The following is a 15,143-nucleotide window of genomic DNA, read 5'->3' as shown; positions in this document are numbered from 1 at the left end:
TGGGGTGGTCAAGAATGAAGGTGAGCTGGACTCAGGGGGACTGGTACAGGTGAGCTCTGGGGCTGGGGCTGCAGTAAAAAGAAGGTTGTAATGCAAGATTCGCAGAAACCTCTAAGCAGGACCCCAGTTTGGACTGCTGTCCCTTCCTTATTCTTTGTCTGTTTTTTGCTCTTGAAATATGGGACCTAACATCTTTCCCTGTCACTTGATACCTGAAATGCCTAAAACCAGACACACTACCCCAGATAAGCATGTTGTGCTGTTGTTCACTTTAAGCAGTTATAACATGGKACTTTGTCTTCTTTGAATATGCTCAGTCAATCTGCTGAGTACTGGAAGTGTTGTTGCAAATTTAGCCATCTTCACTGGGACTCCTAAACCTTTCTTCTTAGAGTAGAAGTTCTTGAGGTCTTTGAGGTCATAGGGCCATTGAACCTGGGAAGTCTGGGACTGACTCATTCCCAAAAGCTTCTCTAGACTTTGAGCTTTGCTTGCTCACAAGACACATCTCATCAAGTTTAAGCACCTCCTCCTCGCTGCCCTGGACTTCCTCTGAAGCCAGTGGAAAAGGGAAAGCAACTCTAGACAGCAAATAAACTTTTATGTAAGAATCCACTCCTAAGAACTTGGCTGTTTAGAAAAGCAAATGCGAAGAAGACTGACATACCAATTTACTTTTTCCTGTTAGTCTCAATCTCTTCCTCTATATCCATAGTACCAGACCTTGGAGTCACCTCCTTAATTTTAATCTGTGTATTTGTTCTGTGGTACTGGAGATGAACTATCAAACCACCTCAGGTGCTCATGCTTGTCTTGCCCTTCATCAGTGGTCAGCTGAGATATAAGATCATTTATTACAAAACATAGAATAAAATTATTTTCTTTTATCAAAGTGATAGAGCAGTACTTTTTTGGAAATGAAAGTCAAGAGTTTTGTTCCCATGCTTATAGATAGAGTGGCTGACATTAAAAAAACAGCATTTACCAATGTTACATGGAGTGCTGTATTTTGTTGACAAGCATGACAGTTCCTTGAGCAGATAATAATATTTGAGAGCAATTTCCTTATGTAACTGTTGTGCCTATAGTGTTTTAGTTCTGGATCATGGTAGTAGCAAGATCRTCATTTTTTTTCACGCACTGAGACATTTATCCTAGAGGATTAATTTGAGTGTGTATTGTAGAAATGAAAACCAATCATTTCTTTTTATCAGAAAGAAAGTTCAAAGTATTAATTGAATGGCTGTGAAATTGCTTTTACAGCRTAATATATGTAGCACTTCTTTTATTCTGCTACAGTCCTTTGAATAAATTGCTCTCCTCTGATAAGTGAAAAATTATTTAACTATCAGGTAATGTTCAAACTCATCTATCAAAACTCAGCTGCTTAGTAGTACCATGGTATACTGGGCTTCCTTCCCTAATAAATTATTGCTGTAGAAATTGTTGATTACGGTTAATGATAGCAATACCTCATAAGGAACTGGTATCTCCGTAATGAAATACTAGATTGTTAGAGCATTACTTAGCAAAGAAGCCAGTTATTAGGAGCCAATCATAATTAATTTTTAAGTAGTTTATAAACAATTTATTTCTATTGCCACTTTCTTTTTCTTATGTGGCCTCTGAAAATCCTATATTTTAATGAAGAAACCCCAAATTCCTCTTTCACAGACTGTTTCAGAACTCAGAACCTAAGAATTTTTACCACCCAATGACAAGCAGAGGGTCCAGAGGGAACTCATCTTACCATTTCGGAAAAAAAAAATTAACAATACTGGACAGATTTAATAAAGTATATGCAAAGAGTCAGGACTCGTCAACGCAGATGACAGTCATCAGCCTGCTGCTTATAGAGGAAAGGAGGTTTACTTGCATCTGACACCTAAATATAGATAGGGAGGCTCTATGCCATTTTGTCTAAYCTATTATATTTGTCCTCATACCTATGGCAGCAAAAAATACTGCTACAGTTCTTGTTTTCATCATCTAAAACCAAATTAGACCCACTGTCAGAGAGATGTCTTAATCTGCAAATCACTTTGACTTTGTAATGACTTAATTAACCTATGTTCACATGCCTGCATCAATCTCATACRTTTTGATTTTGTTTTAGTAGTTAGAGCACAATTTCTGCAAACTTTACCTCTGTCTTGAGGTTGCAAAGATAATTCAGGGAAGGCACTGAAAAAAGTCAAGAAAAAAAAAATGTTTGTCCTTCAGGGTAATTTCTCAAGAATTTAAAAAAAAAGTCTGTCTTACACCAAGATGAAAACAAAACCAAACCTATCTGTATTTTTTTTTTTTTTTTGAGAAAGCAGCCCATCTTAAAGAAACAAATACCCCAGCCAGTAGGAGATTCACTGAGGAAGTAAGGCTGTGTCTATGCTGACCCTGAGATGGCCAAGAAGTCTTTGAGAACAGATTTCCCAAGTAAAAGGTCAGAAGGTCTATAAATCCGATCTGCTCATGGAGCTGGTGGTGTGAGGGATGCTGGGYTGTCTCACATCTCCGATCTCACAGGGCATGGCCACACAGGGAGGTGGAGCTCAGCACAACTTGCTATCTCTAATCAGATCCGTGCTAAAGGGCCTGAGATTCCTCTCTGAGTGCACTTCAAAGATTGCTTCAAGACCAGCCCAAATTCAAGTKTGTGTCCACCTAGTGAGGAAGGCTGATGCATCCTTCCTCAGGCTCAATGTATTGTAAATACAGTCTAAGAAACAAGGTCCTGGTTTGTGCCTCATTCAGAGCCAGGAGTGGAACCTGTGGTCTTTCTGATCTGCTGAGTGCCCTGGCCCTTCCAGAGAAGAAACTTCCTCTTCCATGGGGAAATTCCCACTGACTCTGGTGCGGTCACAGCAGAGCTGCACTGAGTAACTCTGCTAGCTTGGCCTGAAATGGCAGCATTACCAATTCAACCAATTCAGTTTCTAGCAAAAACTGTGGTTTTGTTAAACGTACCCTTAAGAAATAAATATAAGAAATGCCTATTTACCATGTTAAACCCAACATTTTTCAAAACATTCATGAATTTGTCCATTGCTGTTTAGGGAGGAGCAACATCTGACTCCTAAATCCTGATTTTTCAAAGGTAGTTACAACTGAATCACAACTTTTTTTTTTTTAATTCTGTAATCAAAGCAAAGTACAGTTCTTTTCTTAGGGTTTTTTTTCCCCTAAAGTGTCAGATAATCAATATACTTATAAAGCAAGAAGACTAACATACCTTTGCAGTGAAAGGGTACTGAAGAGGGACTGGGTGTGGTGTTAGGGTCCCAATCTGATAAACTGSAAGATATGTTGTAAGAAGAGCATTTCTAGAGCTTGGTTCAGTTGCTCTGAGTATCTTATTAATCAATCTTTTTAGCTGAAGCACAGAATATTTTGATCTTTTGTAAATATATATCAGTCTTTTGAAGATAAAAAGTCTCTTGATGCATAACACCTTGATAAAAAATGGATGACAAGTAACATTTTTATTTATGAAGAAGCATTTTAGGTTACTTTGGTTATGCTTTAGCTCTAGTTCTTTTTCCTATTGACCTAGACATTCTCTTTTATTAAAGTTTAACATTAATAGCCAGGAGGATTGATGATGTTTAAATACAATAAAGATGTTTAAAACTTTGTATCATCTAGGTAGCAGAATTACAGACAAAGTCTCTGTTTGTGTAAAGGCTTTTGACTGCGAGAGATCTATGGTGCTTTATACAGAGAGAGATTTTGACCCTGGGGAATGGATTTGTGAGTCTCATACAAATTATTGTCTTCAGTGTCCTAATTGATTCCATCTGTAGTTTTACACCCTTTCCTTTTTTCTTCCTCTTTCCTTTGTAGTCAGAGCTACCTTCAAACTGCAAGTGACGTGCCTGGGGGTCACAACCTGGATCCCTCCACAAACTACAATTCCCCAAAGTTTCGCTCAAGGAATCAGAGCTATATGAGAGCGGTGAGCACGCTCAGTCAGGCCAGCTGTGTTAGTCAGGTGGGAAATTCTTGTTATAACTTTTCTTGTAGATTAATCACAGAAACAAGAGTTGTTATTAGTGGATGCTATTAGKTTTTTTTGTTTTTTTTAACTTAATATCAAACTGAGGATGCAAATTGTCAAAGTAATTCAGTTTTAAGGAATGTAACCATTAATAATTTCAAGAATAACATTGAATATTAGAAGTAAAGAGACACCATCAGACATATTTTCCTTTTTGCATAAAAAAAGTAAATATTGGTATTTTCCTTTTCAGTCTATATTAAATTTTGAAATATTTAGAAGATAGATTGAGCATAAAGTACACACTCCTAAGATATAGACTAAAATACTTACATTCCTAGAAAGCAGAGATTCATCTCTGAACTCAGTCCCTTACTCTTTTGGGGTGAAAGAATAAGTCCCATCAAACATTCGAGGTATGGGGACTTCTGAAGAGACATTTTCTTTTCCGCTGGTTTTATATTGGTTAGTTAGTACTAATTCATGCTGAAGTGAGTTCTGAAGCCGGCCTGAAGTGCAAACAGCTGTATGAGCTCTATGGATGTTCTGGTTAGCAGAGGACTTTACACAAAATTTCCAATGTTTCTAATGTTCATTTGTCATGACCTTCCTTCTCTGTATTGCCTCATGACAGCTGGGCCTGCCCTCTTCCCAGGCATCTGTACTTCATTTTTCTTTGTGCTTTTAATGAGGCACCTAAAGGTATAATAGCTAATTATGCACAATGCTTATGTTAAAAATCTTTTAAAATTATTTTTATATTCATGCACATTCAATTTGTTTTGCGTGGCTATTCAGGCCTGGATTCAGCTCACCTAACTTGAGGCTCTTAACTGAGGCAAATAAGCAGATAGGAAATCAGTTGCCTAAAGCTTCCTCTGTAGTTAATGGAGAGAAATAGTTTCTTCCAGGACAATGGGCAYTGTAAGTGGGCTGAATAGCCCTCTGGAAGTGCATGTTGATCTCCCCTGTCACTTGAGAGCTGGGAGGGACTAGTCTCCTAATAAGGCCGTTCAGTCAAGTTCCTTAATTTATGTGGCATGAAACTAACTATAGCACTTGTCAGAATTGGAAACAGTCACTCCATCATTTTCCAAACCTTTTGTTATTTCGCATAGCTCTCTTGTGAAACCTGTTCTTCACATCATTTTCTTACCATTATTTCTATTATCCTGGTTTGGATGTTTCTGTTTTTATTACCCTTCATTTTGGGCAAAGTTTGACAAGAATTAGATCTTGCATTCAAAGCAAGTGTTGGTTGTCACCTTATATAATGCTATTCTGCAGAATTACTCTTAACATCTTCTGCTTTTTTGACCATCTCTGTGCATGAAAATGTCCACTGAGCTGTCCATAATGCCTAACTGGTTTCAGCAGCAGTTCAAATTTTTCATTCCAGTGTGCATTACCCGGAAAGATGTCCACAATGGATTTCATTTGCAGTTATATTGCTCAGTTGGCCAGTGTAATTAAGTCCTACTGGATACACTTCCTTACTTTATTTTTCAGTCTTGACTAATCTACATAATTTTGTGTCAAACACATATTTTCTACCTCACTGTTTAGCTATTTCAAAATCAGTAATAAATATATTAAATAATATACAAAGTAAATGCATTAAAATAACAAGTTCTGAACCTTTGCTGTTTCCTGTTCTTTTTCCATGACACCATCATGTTCTTATCGCATTTCTATAACAACAGTTTGTATGAGTTTGGCTATTTTTAAATGCCTTTTTTCATTAGTTCCTTTCCCTTTCACTCTTGACCAGGGGTACAGTCAAGAATGTCCCTGGATTCCATAGCTTGTGTTTCTAATTGAAGTTTTAAAATGTTTGTTTTTCTACTGTTGATGAGCACAGTTTGAAAGAATTGGTTAGGACATACAGTGTTTATGGACTACATTACCATGAATTTCTTGATCAATGACATATGCAAAATATTTCAGAGTAWGATTTTTTAAATCTTTTTGAGATTACATTGGTCAACTTTACTAGAAGTATATTTTATGAAGGATAATGTAATTCCTTTCAAAGTAGATTTAGTAGCCAAAATGTCTTAAATAAAATTAAAATAAGTTATTCATTGTCATCAGAAGTTCTGTATGAAATTTCCATTTACTTAATCAAAATCCTGAAACATTTGAAACATTTGCAGTCATTCTGTTTCCATAATGAATAATGTACTAGGAACRGTAATAATGAATAATGTACTTAACAGCATTATATAAAAAGTAATATCAACTAGATGTGCTGTTTAGTGACGTTAAGAATTTGACTTGATATTTGTACTGATTCTGAATTCTAGCACTCTCTTTTTAAAAATTACTATCAGGAGGACATATCAGAAGGTCCTGTATTTGTCTTTGCAATATTTAGCTTCCCATCTGGCTTTGGATAAACACTATTTTGAGTTATTCAGACACATTCCAGAGACAGTTAGGGCCAGCTTCAGAAAAGCAGTTAAAAAAATGATTTAGGTAGCGTTTAGGCTCTCATCTTCAAAACTGCAATATGCAGTTTCCCCTTGAGAGGTCCCCTAACCCTGGCCAGCCTGCCTAAGCCCTGTTTAGCATGAAGGCTACCCCCGCATTTACAGTTTTGCGTCATGCCCAACCTGCAGGCGCAGCAGGTAGTCGCAGGCTGCTGGCCGAGCCCTCCGGGGAGCTGGAGGCTCGTGCTGAGACCCCCCGAGGGGCCCAGGCCGGGGCGTGCTCTCAGGGCACCTCTAGCACACTCTGACGGAGAGGGTTCCTCAGCCAACACAGCCGGAGAAGTTTCATAGTTAGAATAATGCTGCTGGGGACAAGGCAGCAGTAGTGGCTGCGTCCAGTTTTTACACAGTAGCTGAATGGCTACGTGGTTATCCAGGAGGCAAGAGTTTGATTTAGGGCCCTTCGCAGCTGAACGTGGTTCAAGCAGGGCTTTCTCCTCTGGCCACTTCTTAAAAAGAAAAAAATAGTGCTCTTTGCACAGTTTTTCAACTCTACTTCAAAGAATGCTTGTGAGCACTTTACCTATGGAAGAGGATATGGGGCGATGTATTACAAGAAATTGCAGTTCTGCTTAAATTTAGGGACATACCTTCACAGAGGTGCAGAGACATCAGGAAAGTGATGGTGCTTTGCGCTTGCTATTGGCTAGCCTAATGTCCAAAATGCCTTTTCTGAGTAGTTTGCCTGAGGCAAGTAACCCTTTCTCATGCATTACCTAAGGAGGTGCCCAGCTCCTTTTCCAGTGTGGGTGTCTCAAAGGCTGTCCGTCCAGTGCTTCACTGGACATAGCGTCAGATGCAACATTTTTCAGGCTTTTTAGAAGCATAACAGCCTTTGAACTCACACATTCTCAAGTAAGAGATACTTCTGAGAGCTCCCTTATTGCGAGAGGAAAAGTATAACCTGCAACACAGGCTGAATGTCCATATGACTAGTAACTTTGCTGATAAGTGAGGACTCTAAGCAACCCACCCTCACCTTTTGAGAGCTAATATTAGCTTAGCTGATGTCTGTTCTCCAGTCCTGGCAGAGCACAGGTTTCTATCAGTGCAGAGTGATCTCATATTTGTTCATTACCATTAAATCATATATTTAATGACTGAATATGCCAAAATATATTAAATGTAAAATAAATTTTATGGCATGTGTGATGTACTTACTATTTACATATAAACAGCTAATGTAAGTTAAAAAATGTGAATGTGATCAGAAGGGATTACTAAATTTTAACTATTTGCTAAAACAGTTCTTCATCAATGTACAGGTGTCCATTTGAGATGTTGAGGCCGTGATGATCACAAAAAAGCAAGTCAAAAATCAAATGCATTGTTGTTGTTTATTCAGATGAGTGAAGCAGAGGTTAATGGGCAATTTGAATCGGTGTGTGAATCAGTGTTTAGTGAAGTTGAAGCTCAGGCAATGGATGCCCTTGACCTCCCTGGATGTTTCCGAACAAGAAGCCACAGTTACTTGCGTGCCATTCAGGCAGGCTATTCCCAAGATGATGAATGTATTCCTGCGATGGCATCTTCCAACATCACCTCAACTATCAGGTCAACCACAGGTAAGGAAATCTACACTGACCTTTCCACTGTTGTGCATGTAAAAATAGATATTCTTGTTTTGTAAAAAGATATATGACACTGGAAACGATTTCCCTCTGTGCTGATAATATCTGATACCAGTATTCTTAGGTCTTTGATACTGTATGGTTGTGGCTGCAGCTTGGAATAAGTTCTTTCTGGAGAGAATCATGTGAGCATAGGTAATGGACTTGGATTTCACCATGGCTTTGATCTGACCTCCTTTTTTTTTTTTTTTTTATACAGGTGCAAAAAAAATGCAAGTACAACTGGTATAACTTAGATATTGTTAGACATTTAGATATTGTTGTCTATCAGGAAATTGAACTTCTAAATGATATCAGTTGCCCTGGCCTTAATTTAGATCCTTAAAATACCAGAAGGAAAAGAGAAGCAATATTTTAAATATTTGGTCTAAACACTTACAGGGAATTAACTTAATGGAATTAATTACTTACTTTTAACCGGTTGTATTGATACATTGAATCATAAACAGTGTGGCAACCTTCACATATGTTTGTTATTACTCATCAGTAATCATTAGCATTCATTATTATACCATTCATTCCTAGGATCTTTTGACATTCTTATAGCGAATTTCTGTTCTCTCACTAGTTGCTTAATAAAGGTGTTAGTTTTATTAATTTTAGAATATTAGCATTTAGTATTGGTAGAGAAAGATTGCACAGATAGCAGTTAAAAAAATGGAATCTATAACAAATACATATTCTTTACTAAGTGATTCAAATACGCTTTTATGTTTCCAGATATATTATGTCATTTCCTGAGTATGATATTGTCCTTGCCGCATACTGTTAAATTTGCAAGTGCAAGTTGCTCATTTACAGAAAGTAAAAATATAGCTTAAAATGTAACAAGCAAAAATACTTTTAAAATTATTTGCTTGACACATCTGTTGTGTAACAGAACAGTGGGACCTTTGAAAGTAAGCTGAAGTTGAATAACACAAATATGCGCTTCTAGAAATAGCATAAAATGCTATTTTATCTTAAGCATAATATTTTAATTGCTATGGATAACTTCAGTGTAAAACTTCGAGTTGTGGCTTCCATTAACACCCCTGTCCCTTGTTTAACAGAGATGCTATCATAACATGAAAGGGGACCTTATTGCTACCTCAGAGACTAACTCTTCCTGTTTGTCATATAATGTGTAATTATTAGGAAGAAACCTTCCATAGTCAAAGAAAGTGTTAAATATCTATTTTCGTGCTTGACTCCGGGTACTGAATTAGAACACTTTCAGAATTAATTTGGTAACCAACTTGATTGATTTTCACCTAAGTTGTTGTAAGTTTATATGCCAAGTAAGAACAAACATCTCATCTGAAAGGAAATCACTTTATTTTCTTTGGAGTCACAAAGCTGAAAAAAATRTGATATGTTTCAGAAAATAAATAGATTAGGCAGTAAATATGTTTGCATTTCAGTGTTTTCATACTTATGAAAAATGTTTGGGATAGATTAGCAGTCTGCTGGTTAAATAATGCAGTTTTGAAAACTCTAACCTTCGTTTCACACATGGCTTCTTTCTCATCTCTAAAATGATTTATCAGATAGGTTTTATTGCCTAAATACATAATCTTTCTCCTTTGTTGTGGTAAGGCGATATTGACATTGTGGAGAAAAAAAGATCTCAGAAAAAAGATGATGAGAGATTTTGTCCTGAGCCAAGACTGTAATTCCAAGCCTATGGACTATATGCAGTTCAGCATGTTGTTCTGTATTCAAATTATTACCCCTGTGCCACTGAACAAGTTTGTCCTCAGCTTCTATGTAAGACAAATATTCAAATTAGGAATATTTATCTAATTTACAAGAAGAATAAGAATTATGTGATTCACTATTAATTGAAATTTTAATTTGCCAAATAAGCTATTGTTTATAAAACCACAGGGTAACTCTTCCATATTTCTGTCTTCAGCATGTGTCACATTGGTGGGAGGTGTTTCATTTCCTATTATTACTATAGTTCAAAAAATCTCTTAATCCTCTGACCCTGTCTGAAAATTGTRAAAGAAGCAGTTGCCTGAAATACGAAAATGGTATTGGCAGATATTTGACATGTATACAAGCTYCATCCAAATAAACGTCACAGAAGTCAAAATTTCACATCAACCTTCAGTTCCAATTCAGTCTTTGGAATTGCTAGGAAAATTACATTAGATTAATTCCTTTTTTCCTTCTGATGTTACAAACTCTTTTGGCAAAGAAACTAAAGCAATTTCTTAGAAAATTAACAGGCATTGCAATTCAATTATTACTTGAAATTTTAGTGATATAGGTCATGAATGCCTCTTATCAGTGTTGTAAAGCAATTAAATCATAACACACAGGCTCAGCTAAAAATTCAATCGTAACTAAAAATGTAAACCCGAAACAAAAAATGTACTATTTGGTCTATGAATTCAGTTATGAAACTATGGAATATATATTTACAACATGCAGTTTCCTAAAATGTTCCTAGGCTCATGAGCATCTTTCAGGAGATAGGAAGGTTGCAACTATAATGAATATTATGTGGGACCTTATTAATGGACTCTGTTAGCAAGGTTTTTCTAATATATAGAAAAAGAATGACAGATAAGTAGCTCTTCTAAAACCAGACATTTCCTTCATAGTTTCTGTGGTACTAATGAACACATAACTTTTGCACAGACCAACATAGTTTAATTATTTGTGGAATAGGAGTYGTCTGTCTCTGCTAGAGACTGTGTGCCAAGATACCTGTTGCTCCAGGTGTAAATGGATAAGACAAGTGATGCGCACCAAAAGCAGCCCTCACAGCTGGCACACTGAAAGCTAGACCCRAACTCCATGTGGCCCCTGCTAAGACTGACCATATTTCGCTCTGATTAGGTCATTTCTATCCATTCTGTTTCATTTTATAAAGAGATAATGAACCCAGTAAAAAATACTGCATATTTAAAGTTATAGCCCTGAATGACAGGGCAGTCCAACTGTATCCGTTCTGTCTCTGCACTGCATCCAGTTGCAGCTGTCAGATGCAAAGCTGAGAAAATACAGCTCCAGCTGYTGCTGCCTCCCACCTTGTACCTCCATCACAGACAACATGTAATTTCCTGAGTGGGAAGTCACAAAGTGCAGCAGTCTTTCTAACTACCATTTCCTTACACCTTTGCTACTCTTGTAAGCAATGCTTCACTTGCCAGGAAGAGTCCATAAAATCTGGTTTATTTTTCCAAGTAGTAGCAACTTGGTTTCCTATTGCAGAAAGATATATGCGTGTATATACACTACAGTGTCAGCTTGCAATGCTTCTGGTAATGTCTGGGTAGTGTAGCAGAGCGCTGTGGGGGAGATACACAAGCTACCTGGGGCACCAGAGCCGTATCGCCAGCTCAATGCATAGTCAGCACAGGCTGCGTGGTCCTGTTGAGAAAGAGTGTACTAGGCTGGCAGCAATGCCACAGTAACACATCACCCCCCTTGCAATACCTGGGATGTCCTACTAACGGTTAATTCAAATACCCTTGTGCAACACTGGATTGTACCATGAAAACATAACCGACAAGGAGGTCTGGAAGATCTGAACCACTCTCTGTTTTTTTGTCTTTTCCTGCGACTGCTGGCTGAAAGCGAAAGGACTCTGTCAAACTAACTGGCCTTTTCATTTAGGACAGAACCAGAAAAAATAAAAGCAAAAATTATGGTTCAGTCAGAACCAAACCAAACATTTTTCAGTTTCGGTTAGTGAAATGAAAATCTGAGTAAAAAGAACACTTTGTTTCCGTTTTTGGCATTTGGTGAAAACAAATGAATCAAAGAGCTAATGTGAGGATGACTGTTCATAGCTAGAGGAAAGGAGTTATGCATGACGTGGGAAGCTCTGGTTTGGTGCTCCCTTTTTTTGAGAAGGTCAGCTTGTTTTGTTACAGGCCCCATATGTGGAGAGAGTACTATATATGAAATATTCTGTATGTTATCGAACATAATGGGATATTCCCTTGCAGTTTTTTCTTTTTGATTTTTACCCTGAGTGCTGAAATACTTACTGAGCTAGAATGAGAATGGAGCTAGCAGTTAGGATGGTCTGTTGTGAAGAAGCAGAAGAACTTGTTAAAATCCTTCTTCTAAGTGGGACAGAGAGTAATGGGAATTTGCATCTTTGGCCATCCAACTGAATATCCTAAACACCATGGTATTGTATATTTAGATGTGGAGGACATACTCAGTTTCTCCTGATAGCATTATTATACTTTGGATAAAACACTTGCAGCTTCATTGAGAGAGAGACTGCTGCTTTAGCCCACTGCTCAGGACATTCACCTGGCAGGTGGGACATCTGCTCAGTGAATATTGCTTTTATATTCAAAGTGAAACAGCTTCAACAGAAGAAAATGGAAATGTCCTTTAACGCAGGAATTGAAGCACTCTGCTGAGAGGTAGGAAATTCTTCTCCCATCAAAGAGAACTGAACATCTGACCTAAGTAAGTTCTCTAGCTTTTAGGCATCAACACCAGTTTCTTAAAACTAGCTAACATTTCTCTATAACTCAAATTATTTGGCTACAACAAAGCCTGTACTTTTTGATGAATTGACTAATGACAAAAAAAAAAAAAAAAATTACCTGTGGACTTCAGCACAATGGAAATTGGGTCATGGTACATAAAGGCATCCTGGATTTCTTCTCCTAATGTTAAATAGTCAGTCCAAGATCACTTGGATCCCCCTTTGGGGATTTCCAACCAATCTTGAGAAAAACTTAGCATGCAGCACTGCTGATTTCAGAGGATATAGATACTAGCCCTAAGTGGCCAGTACACTCCATTACAATGACTTGCTTCTTTTTTTCTAGAAAATGTAGTGTAATGCAAACCCTTAGTATCAGTTATACGCAACCCCTTTCAGCTAATTTGTACTAGGTGGCTCTAGTATATTAGCGCTTACTGAAGAGTTGGCGCTGAAAAAGAGGAGACATATGGAATTGTCTTTTTTAAATTTTGCTTTTCTCAGCCAGTAGGACTCTGCTTGGCAAAGAGTAAACTTAAGAGAATTGCACATTTACTGAACTATTGAGCAGTAATTCCAAAACCAATTAATTCAAACAAGGTCACATTGCATGAGAGTTTTCAATTACAGCTCAGAATGCCTGAGGATTTGCAGGTTTCCTTTCTCCTGTTTCAAAGCCATTTTCAGCTTTCCATTTTTGAAGTAAGGGGCTATGTAGGGTGAATTTTTAGAGGGCGGATTTGATATTTATCCACAAAACTGTCATTGTCAGTAAAGGGACCGCATGATCATTTACCTACAGACGTAATGACATGAGAATATCTATTTCATCTAGCRGCTGCATAGTAGTTGCTAGTACTGCTATACATAGTACTGCTGCATAAGTGTGGCACTGCAGAATCCAAAAGGACTGATTTTCTGGTTGCTCTTTGAACACTAATACCATTTGTTATACTTTTTTTTCAAAGATATGAGGACACCAAGCAGGCAAAAAAAAGTCTAAGTCGTGGATTTCTCATAGAGATTCTGACTATTCAATACAAACTTGTTGGGGTGCTGCTGTGGTTGTAATACTCTGTCCTTGAGCACTATCCGTATATATTCAAGATCAGAAAAAATACACTCCTAAATTCTTAAAAGAAAAAGGGGCTATGATCAATAAATACATGATTTTCTTTCAGTTTTTCAAGAGTAAGATACTTATCCAGGTGGCTGCTTGAATCTTTTTAATCTGGTGCAATATGGCTAGGAAAATCCAGCCAAACGGGGGAAAATGAATGCATGAAGTAATATCTCCAAAATTTATGTTCTCTCTTTACAAAAAATGAAAATAAATGCAGAGTCTTAGAGGTTATTATTGGTAATAACCTAAAATAATAAAATATTAGTTTTTTTTGCTAAATAATAGTTTGCAGCAGTGTTCCTATACTATAGGTATATTTAAACCCCCATAAAAACTTAATTCCAGATAAGATATAAAAGGCTGTTTTCTCAATTATAATTTTCCCATTGACTTTGTTTAATTACTGTTGGGGCCCCATTGAATTATCTGGCACTAATTCTCTGCAGGAAACATAACATATATCTGTGGGAGCACTTGGGGATCCTGAGTTATTACTTTGATGCTGTGCCAACTTCTGTGCGTATACTGTTAGAAGAAATTTTATACTAACAAATGATGAGCCCAGTTCTACACTTGGATATGCACACATCATTTTCATTGCTCTGAGTGTATCTGGGGGGAATAATTAGTCCCTAATTCTTTAAAATATACTATTCTCCTCCTTTGCTGACACCGCTGTTAAGCAGCAGTTCTACATTATGGAAGTGGTCCAGGGAGTCGCTGGGATGAAGGTGACACAGGCCCTTTGGTTTGAGGAGTACAACAGAGGATGGCCAAGGGGCTGCTGTAACTCTTCATAACTCTGGGATTCCCTGAGATCAGAGGAAGGCTGTGCTAATCAAGGCTGTCTGTCCGCCTGGCTTCTTCAGGCTGATGAGGCATGCAAAACAGTTGGAGCAGTAGCCAGGAGCTTTTTACAATTTTCATTCTCCTTGGTACAGATGATCTGCAGAGGCAAAGATAAAAAATGAAGTCCTTGCCTTGCATCTATGGTTAGTTTTAAAAATGTGTAATGACTGTCTTTCCTTTGCTCCTTCTGTTCTGTGCTTGACATAATTCCTCCGTAATCTATTAGATTTGCCAGACAGCTGGCTCTTTTTTTATTAAAAAGGACACCCATGCTCCCTTCCCTGGAAGAATTTGGCTTCAAAGCTGCTCTGTGAGATCAGTTTTCACAATTTTCTCAGTTTTGTTTTCTGAATGACATTATAAGAAAGAAAAAAAAAGAAAGGGTAAGAAAGAAAGACAAAATCATGCAAGGAAGGTGATTCACTGCTCAGGTGTGTGAAGCCTTCCTGGAAAGATAGAAGCTAATAGYGGCAAAGATAAATTTCAGCCCAGCTATTTAGCTAGAGTCTGCCAGAGGGTTTTGTCCTTAGGTGGGTCGGCACAGCACCGGAAAGCTCACAGAGCGGGTGAGCCTTGCCTAGCCGAAATGTTCCTAGGGCTTCCTTTT

The 15,143-nt window shown here is 37.6% G+C and overlaps 1 protein-coding gene across 1 annotated transcript in view; it reads left to right on the top strand.

The window, feature by feature from the left end:
• The window catches only part of DLGAP2 (DLG associated protein 2), a 386,085-nt gene that overhangs the window by 328,438 nt on the left and 42,504 nt on the right, over positions 1 to 15,143 (top strand). Inside the window, exons 9-10 of the mRNA XM_026072046.1 lie at positions 3,841 to 3,988; positions 7,832 to 8,051. Coding sequence (XP_025927831.1) covers positions 3,841 to 3,988; positions 7,832 to 8,051 — 368 coding nt within the window. The remainder of the gene's footprint in view (positions 1 to 3,840; positions 3,989 to 7,831; positions 8,052 to 15,143) is intronic.

The sequence above is a fragment of the Apteryx rowi genome, unplaced genomic scaffold, assembly GCF_003343035.1.
Source record: "Apteryx rowi isolate R43461 unplaced genomic scaffold, aptRow1 scaffold_335, whole genome shotgun sequence".
In the NCBI taxonomy this organism is placed as follows: Eukaryota; Metazoa; Chordata; class Aves; order Apterygiformes; family Apterygidae; genus Apteryx; species Apteryx rowi.
The sequence above is the reverse complement of the archived record's forward strand: the minus strand, read 5'-3'. Positions and strand labels throughout refer to the sequence as shown.